This window comes from Ipomoea nil, unplaced genomic scaffold (assembly GCF_001879475.1).
Source record: "Ipomoea nil cultivar Tokyo-kokei standard unplaced genomic scaffold, Asagao_1.1 scaffold0482, whole genome shotgun sequence".
NCBI classification, from domain to species: domain Eukaryota; kingdom Viridiplantae; phylum Streptophyta; class Magnoliopsida; order Solanales; family Convolvulaceae; genus Ipomoea; species Ipomoea nil.
The window spans coordinates 3,180,263-3,189,131 of record NW_017616910.1 but is presented as its reverse complement, the minus strand read 5'-3'; the positions used below and the strand labels follow the sequence as shown (position 1 = coordinate 3,189,131).

At 46.1% G+C, this 8,869-nt stretch overlaps 1 protein-coding gene across 1 annotated transcript; it reads left to right on the top strand.

Moving 5' to 3' along the window:
• Positions 1–7,752: 7,752 nt before the first annotated feature.
• Positions 7,753–8,262, top strand: LOC109173534. The gene has a single exon (XM_019322773.1). It carries the CDS (start codon positions 7,753–7,755, stop codon positions 8,260–8,262), a length of 510 nt encoding a protein of 169 aa, XP_019178318.1.
• The last annotated feature ends 607 nt before the right edge of the window (positions 8,263–8,869 follow it).

The window sequence follows — 8,869 nt, the reverse complement described above, 5'->3', positions numbered from 1 at the left end:
ATTTTCAACACCAAGCTCAAATTCAAGTCCAAAACATGCCAAATCTCACCAAATACAACAGAATGACTTGAATCAAAGGAATAGTCAAGCAATGGCATACATGAACCCTAAAAACAAGCTCTAGATATGCATTTTCACAAGAAAATGCATCAACACTCACATTTCATAGCAAAATCACATGTAGAATCCAAGAAATCATCATATAGGTAAGTAAAATAGATTTTGTAAAGCCTGGGTTACCTCTTGAAGACTAAACCTTCACTTATAACACCTCTCAAAGCTCCTAACAAGGTTCACCTTCAACACCCACTTCAAGAACACACCAAAAGACCATAAAGATTTCATCTTTAGAAAAAGATACCTTAAAAAAACACTAAAAACACAAAAGGAACATAGATCTTACCCTCCTAGATGCTAAAGAGTATGAAAGGTGAAATATTGGAGACAAACTTTGAAGATATTGGAAAACTCAAACTTAGCTTGGAGAGAAAGCTAGCTAAATTCTATAGAGAAGGAAGAGTTTTATGTTTTGAGTGTGTTAGGAGAAGAATGAGAAATGCCCTTAGGTTAGCTTGGATAGAAACATGAGGTGTAAAGTCATCTTTACCCTTACTAAGATGAAAAAGTGTAACGAGACAAGGTAACTATTCACAAAGCTTTAGATACAACACCTTGACTTGGGTTGACTAGTCAATTACTAGTCCCCGACTATTGAATTTTCAGGAATTTAAAGAATTAAATTACCAATTAGATTAGGATTAAAGAATAAGGATCTCGTTCTCTGAAACGCTTCGTTTTCTTCGCCACTCCTGATCGTGGTTTTTCCGATCATCTGTTCGAACGTGGATACCTCTCCCGATCGTGATCGGAGGGAGTGTTCTCCCTAGGCTGTCTAGGGCGCTGATATATATACTGTGATGATGGTTTCGTTTTCTCTACCAGTGATCTATCTGTTTCTGTTGTGGCTCATAATCTCGATCCGCATGGACGTTCTGATATATAGAAAAGTGCGGTGCCGAGATTGTTCTGGCCGATGAAGCGGTCGGAGGCCTGGAGGCTCTAGAGGCCCGGTCGATTCCAGACGCGACGATTACGAATAACCTTGTTGGCCGTCTCCTCACCGATCGGCCAATCCGATTCGAGCATATGCAACATGTTCTGGCTTCAGTTTGGCGACTAGTTATGGGCATGTATGCAATTTCCCTGGCGGATGATTTGTTTCTCTTTCAGTTTCCACATCAGAGAGATCTTCATCGGGTAATTGAAGATGGACCTTGGTCCTTCGAGAATCACCTGATGATCTGTGAGCAAGTGCCGCCCAATGTTCGTCCGGAGGAGGTGAAACTGGAATCCGTTCCCTTTTGGATTCAGATTCATGGACTACCGGCAATGTACGCATATCCTGAATTCCTTTCGCAGATCGGCGATTATATTGGAGAATTCATCGCTCTGGACCCGTTCAATTTTGGAGGGGCATGTCGTAACTTTTACAGAATTCGAGTGCGGTTGAGTGTTTCCGTTCCTATCACGATGCGCATGAAGCTGGTCAGGCGCGATGGGACGTCGCAATGGCTTTCGTTTAAATACGAGAGATTGAGTACATTCTATTATTGCTGCGGCATCCTGGGACATTCAGACAAATTCTGCAAAACGGCGTATGAACAAGGTATTATTCCAGATGACTTCCCGTATGGAGCGTGGCTACGTGCAGGTCCAAGGCGTCAGGTGAAACCGGTGGGCGCAAAATGGTTATTATCATCGTCCACCATTGAGGCTCAACTACCCACCGCCTCGGTGGATATCTCCCCGGCTACTCTTGTGACCACGGAGGAAGCGGAAGGGATACAGGGTGACTTGAAGTGACATTGTGGTTTCGGAGGGTATGCTGGGTGATGATGTGCAGATGGCAGATAATACAAGAGTGCATGAATTGGCGAGTCTGGCAGACCAGGCTCGCCGAGCATTATGAGTTTGTTAAGCTGGAACTGCCGGGGGTTGGGGGGGACCCGGACAGTTCGTGATTTATTGGGCTTTGTGTCCAAGTACAGACCCCAATTTGTCTTCTTAATGGAGACAAAAGCAACTGAGGATCGTATAGAGGAGGTTCGTGTGAAGTTGGGTTTCGAAGGGAAGATTTGTGTGGAGCGAGTAGGCTTTGGAGGGGGTTTGGCTTTCCTCTGGAGGGACAAAAATGCGGCATCATTATTAAGTTTTTTCGATCATCACATCGACATGGAAGTAACGCTACCCGGTCGTCCAGCATGGCGGTTGACGGGTTTATACGGAGATCCGGACAGGGGTAGTCGAAGAGTGACATGGGATTTGCTGAGGCAACTTAAGGATAACAATCAGTTACCTTGGGTTGTCGCAGGGGATTTTAACGACATAACCTGTCTCGCGGAGAAACGGGGTTTGCATTCTCACCCAACGACACTCATGGAAGATTTTAATGAGGCGCTGGACTATTGCGAATTAAATGATCTGGGGATGACGGGCGGGCGGTTCAAATGGGTTAAAGGTCGGGGAACTACAGCTTGGGTGGAGGAACGTTTGGATAGGGCGGTGGCAACGACCGATTGGATAGAGCTCCATGATGGGGTTAGGGTCAAGAACATCTTCTCTAATTGCTCCGATCACTGTGCGTTATTGGTGGACATTCACACTGTTCCGGTCCGATCGGCGCTGCGGGCATTCAGATTTGAGAATGCATGGCTTTTGGAGGCAGGTTGTACGAAGGTAGTCGAAGAAGCGTGGCACATGTTGTCGGGCATGAATTTTCAGGATCGGGTGTCTTTGTGTGGGCAGCGGCTGAGGAAGTGGGGGGGCGACTATCATCGCACTTTTGGCGTAAGGACCAGAGCTTTACGGCGCACCCTTGCTGATTTGAAAGAAAATAGATCACCGCAAGCCGTAGCTAGATTTCTAGAAGCCGAGAGGGAACTGGAAGCTGTCCAAAGAGCGGGGGAGACATTTTGGAAGCAGCACTCAAAGCAGTTATGGCTTAAACAAGGTGATGCAAACACCAAGTATTTCCATAAGACAGCCTCGGCTCGGCGTAAGCAAAATTACCTTACCCGTGTGAAGGATCAGCATGGCATTTGGACTGAGGGGCTGGCAATGAATGCGAAAATCATAAGGTATTTTGAATTCATTTTTGGTTTGGAAATCTGCAGTATGAATCTATTTGATCGGGTTCGGGAACGAGTGACTACGGAGATGAAAATCTCTTTGTCACAACCGTTCACGATGTCGGATGTTAAAACTGCGCTGTTCGATATGAAACCAGAAAAGGCCCCGGGGCTGGATGCATGTCACCAGCCTTTCTTCAACTTTTTTGGCCGCTTTTGGGGCACGACTTATCTGTTTTTGTCATTAAATGTGTGGAACAAAAACAGTTCCCACTGGGGTTAAACAATTCCAATATTGTTTTAATCCCGAAGAAACCGGTCCCAGAAAAAGTAACGGATCTTCGCCCAATTGCACTTTGTAACGTAGGTTACAAGGTTCTAGCCAAAATGCTTGCCAATAGATTGAAGGGATGCCTAGCTCAGCTAATCTCCCAATCTCAAAGTGCTTTCGTGCCCGAACGCCTCCTCACGGATAACATTATTGTGGCCGGGGAAATAGGTCATTTCTTAAGAAGAACGACCGGGGGTTTACAGGGGTGGGCAGCGCTGATGCTAGACATGGCTAAGGCGTACGATAGGATGGAGTGGCGTTTTTTGGAGGGTATGCTGAGGCCGTTGGGTTTTGATAGGAACTGGGTGGAGTTGTTAATGGTTTGTGTCACGTCCGTGAAATATTCTATCTTGGTAAACGGGGAAATCGCGGGACAGGTTACTCCAACACGGGGGATCCGTTAGGGCGATCCGCTGTCCCCGTACCTTTTTATCATTTGTGTAGAAGGTTTCTCAACGCTTCTGCAACAGGCGGAATCACGAGGGGATATACATGGTGTGCGAGTGGCCCAGGGAGCCCCGACCATCTCTCACCTATTTTTTGCTAACGACAGCCTTTTGTTTTTCAGGCCATGAGAAAGGGAAGCGAAACATATAAAAAAATGTCTTGAAAGTTACAGTTCGGCCTCAGGACAATTGATAAATTTTGAAAAGTCCAGTGCAGTGTACAGCCATAATACTAGTTCACCGGTTCGGGCTTTGGTCTCTGAAATCATAGGGGTCCCCGAGGCAACAGATTTGGGGCGCTACTTGGGCCTTCCATCGGTGGTGGGACTGTAACACCCCGTGTTACGGCCCCTAAGACCAATTAATTAATTAATCAATAGCCCATGAGAAAGAATAAATTATAATGATTAAATGAGGAAAAAGGCCTACCATAGTCCGTGGGCCCTCATATCTAAACCCAACCCCTAATCCCAATAGAATTAGACTCTAAATAAGATCCCTAGATCTATAAATAGGGAACTTAGGAGACACCTAGAACCCCCCACAATAATCTCCCACCACCCAAAGAGTTCCAAGAATTCCCCTAGGAGAAATCAAGAAAACAAGAAAGCTTAAAGAAAGATCCTTCATAGCCAAGGAATTAATCAAGGCTAAGAGGTAACCCATGTCTCAACAAAACCTATTTTCATAGCTATGATTCCCCCTTAGGGTTTCCCCCATGATTTTGTGAATGGCGAGATTTTATGATTATTATTGATATTGATGTGATGATCCCATGCGGGATCTTGATAATCTTGATGTTGGGAGTTTCTTGATAATTATGATGTTCTTGACGATTAATTGGGATTCTTGATGATTATGTGTTGTTCTTGATAATTGTGTGATGTTCTTGATGCTTATGTGTTGTTCTTACCGAATCTTGCAATTAGAAGACGAATCGTATTCTTGTTGATATAAAAGTGATTAGAACCCTAGGTTGTATCGTATGATAGTATTCTTGGATTATCGAGTGGGGAAATCGCATGTTTGGGTGTTGATTATGTTTAGAAAAGCATGATAGGTTATGTGCCGTTAGTTTCTCGTATTTGATCCGTTAATTGGCTACATGTTGTCGTTAATTGCGTTGTAAAGTGTCTAAGCATGGTTTCGGGTTCCATAACGGTTCCCGGGGCGTATTTGATGAAAAAGAGTCAGTGGGGGGTAGGTGGGGGGGGGGTAGGGGACCCGCTACCTACCCGGCGCCGTGAACCACCTCCTGGCAGCGGGTGGCCGGCGGGCGGGCAGCTGCCCGCCGGCGACCCGCTGCCCGGAACAGTAATCCCGGCGGGCAGCCGGTGGGTGGTCCCCCACCCACCGGCTACCCGCTGGAAATTTATCCCACTTGGGACTTTGGCTTCCCCGTTTGATGTTTCCCCGGTCCCCGTGGTGTCCCAACGGACTCCGTTTATCGTGCCTATGTCTAGTTTGATGTTTCGGGTACCGTTCGTAGGTTTATGAGTCTATTGTATTGCATGCTAGTTGAATTTGTATCCCGTTGACCTAGGTGGAAGAAGTATGAACCCTTAGGACCATTCTTAGTATGTGATGGATCACGCATAGGTGTGTTATACGCTTTATTCCCCTTCCCAATGTGTAACGTGGGTTGCATGTGCTTGCTATGTGTTATGTGTGCGTGTTACCCCGATTCGGTTGCGATCGGATTGGTTATCCTGAGCTGCGGTTCAGAAGCTGGCTGCGGTCAGATTGATACTCTTGGGCTGCGGTCCACCGTTTGGTTGCGATCAAACGTTTCTATACGAGCTGCGGTTCGTCCTTTTTCCTGGCTGCGGTCAGATGACACTCTCTTGGGCTGCGGTCCACTGTTTGGTTGCGATCAAACACTATGATGAGCTGCGGTTCATCGGTCGGTTGCGATCGACCCCTCCATGTTGCGATACGGGGCAAGGTGCTGCGGGGCCGTGTCAGAGCTATATGCGCTGACCCTCATGTATGGGCATGCGATTGGTCCTGTGGCGCCAACAAAGTGTGCTATGTGTTGTGATATTGATGAGCTGTGATTATGAGTGTCTTGGGGGATGTGACTATGGGATTTATGTTGGGGATTGCTTATGTGGGGTTATGATTGTTGTTTTATGCTTTGCCGTTGCTGCTCTATCTGTTGTGAACTGCTGCTTGTGTCTGGCCTTATCTGTCGAGTCATTCCCGGTTTTAAAGCTAGAGTTTGTTGGATATATCTTCATGCTCAAAATGGCTTTCGTATATCTATATATATCTCTATATGTATTGTATTTCAACGCGTTGGAGTGGGTTACCAGCATCTCTCGCTGAACAGATATATTTGGCTTTTAGGCACAGAGGACTAGAGCACTGGAGCGCGCTAGAACTGGAGCGTAGATAGTTTTCCCTTTTGGCCTGCGTGCCATGTTTATGTATTGACATTATTAAGGATTTCAGTTAGTAGCCTGTGCACCTAAGTCCTCTGGCTTAGGTGTGGCATAGCACCCCGTACTTCTGTATTATATTTTGGGATTTATTGAGATTCTACCTTTATATTATAAGCTTTAAAAAGTCTTAAAAATCTGGGGTGTTACAGGGACGTAACAAAACAGCGGTGTTTCGGTGTGTCGAGGAGATGATATGGGCAAGAATGGGCATTTGGCAAAATAAACTACTATCTCGAGCAGGTAAAGAGGTACTTCTTAAGAGTATCGCTCAATCGCTGCCGATATTTACCATGTCTACCTTCTTATTGCCTATGCGCATTTGTGACTCTCTGGAAAAGATGTTTAACCGGTACTGGTGGGGTGGTGGAGGTACAGGTAATCGGGGCATACACTGGTTGAGCTGGGATAGATTGTGTGCTCCTAAGTCGAAAGGCGGACTAGGGTTCAGGAAGCTACATGAGTTTAATACTGCGCTATTGGCCAAACAAGGGTGGCGTTTGTTAATATATCCTGATTCGCTAGTGAGCCGCTTACTCAAGGGAAAATACTATCCGAAATCAGATTTTATAGGCGCACAAGTCGGGGCTAATCCAAGCTTCATATGGCGTAGTATTATGGCGGGGCAGTGAGTGCTAAAATTGGGAGTGGCTCGGCGGCTGGGGGATGGACGGGATACGAAAGTGTAGGGCTGGAATTGGCTCGCGGGCCCTTCGATGGACGGTCTAAGTACGTCGTGTGTGGAAGAACTGCGTGAGGCGAGAGTACATAATCTTCTTGATGATACGGGCCACTGGGATAGGGACATCATTCGGGATGTCTTTAATGAGGTGGACGTAGGACGGATTCTGGCAACACCAGTGAGTGGTCACTTCCGGGACAGCTGGAGATGGATCGGCGACATCCGGGGACGTTACACTGTAAAACATGGATATCGGCTGCTTAGGGGAGAGGATATCACGCAGGGGGAGTTTGGTGGGTTTACTGCATGGAGAGCGTTATGGGCGATGCGAGTCCCACCAAAAGTTAAAAACTTTATGTGGCGGTGCGCTCGCAATGTTCTACCGGTTCGTGAAAATTTGCGAGCTAAGAGGGTATGGATAGGTGGGGGTTGCCCGATGTGCGGTCATGTGTCCGAAACGATGGAACATCTCTTTTGTGACTGCGTTTTTGCAAAAGGGGTGTGGGGTGCTGTGAACATTAATCAAGGGAAAGACATCATCAGTTTTTTAAACCTCTCGCTGGGTAGTGGAAATGAGGAGGAAGTGGTGCGTCTTGCTGCTGCCTTCTGGACAATTTGGCTGTGGTGAAATGATGATGTGTGGAACAACAAAGTCTTGGATGTGGTGAGCGCTTGCGACCAAATGCTGCGGCTATGTCTTGGCTGGAAAGAGGCTTACGACACTATGGAGCATCCGGCACACCAGGCTGCTATGTGGACGCCACCTCCGCGGCATACACTCAAATGTAACGTAGATGCGGCATCTTCCATCGAAGGAGCCAGCTATGGCGCTGTGGTCCGGGACCATGCCGGTGATTTTGTAGCGGCGAAAAGCGGACGCATCGAGGGGATCGTTGACCCATACATGGCTGAAGCGATCGGTGTCAGAGAAATGTTGTCGTGGCTTAAAGAGCAACACCACAGGAGTATAATTATTGAGTCTGACTGTTTAAGTTTCTGTAATGCTTTTAATTCTAGATCTTTTGATTTGTCCTATGTTGGTTTGATAGTTAAGCAATGTGTGTTGATTGCTAGGGACATTGGGGATGTTAGCATTACCCATGTCAGGAGGTCAGCGAACTGCGTGGCTCATGAGCTAGCTCGGGCAACCGGTTCTACAGCATATCTCACCAAGTTGTATTGCTCGTTTTTTCACTCAGTAATGAAGTTCTTTCTATTTGCTTCAAAAAATTAGATTAGGATTAATTAATTATTCCATAAATAGAATTTGGATTACAGGGTGTCACATCCTATCCCCCTTAAAATAATCTTCGTCCCCGAAGCTTGGGTACGACGAATCAAAACAAACGGTGAAACGAAACAACATTGTGACAAGAGTGTCAAGAACATCCTTTTGGTCAAAACTTAGAGAATTCAAAAGATACCAAAATAAGCAAGAAATCATATCATTGCAAGGATTGAAAGAATTAACCAACGGAAATATTGAGCATATCAAACTCTAAACCAAACACAACCACCAACTTCTAATCAACACTCAAGATCTAAACAACTAGCTCCTAGCACAAGCCACAAAACTAACTACTCAACAAAACTAGCAAACAAAAACAAACGCACAAAGCAAACAAGCAACTAGCAAATAGTAGCAACAACTAAAAAGATAACAACAAGCTAAGGAAAGGTAGACGGGATTACCACAACACCGCGCTGGAATGACTCGCTCTCCGATTCTTCGGTGTCTTCCTCGGACTCCTCGTCATCATCTCCCCTTCGACTCGAACTGGCCTCTATCTGATCTAACCTCTGATGCACTGCCACGAACTGCGTCTTCATAAAAGCAAAGC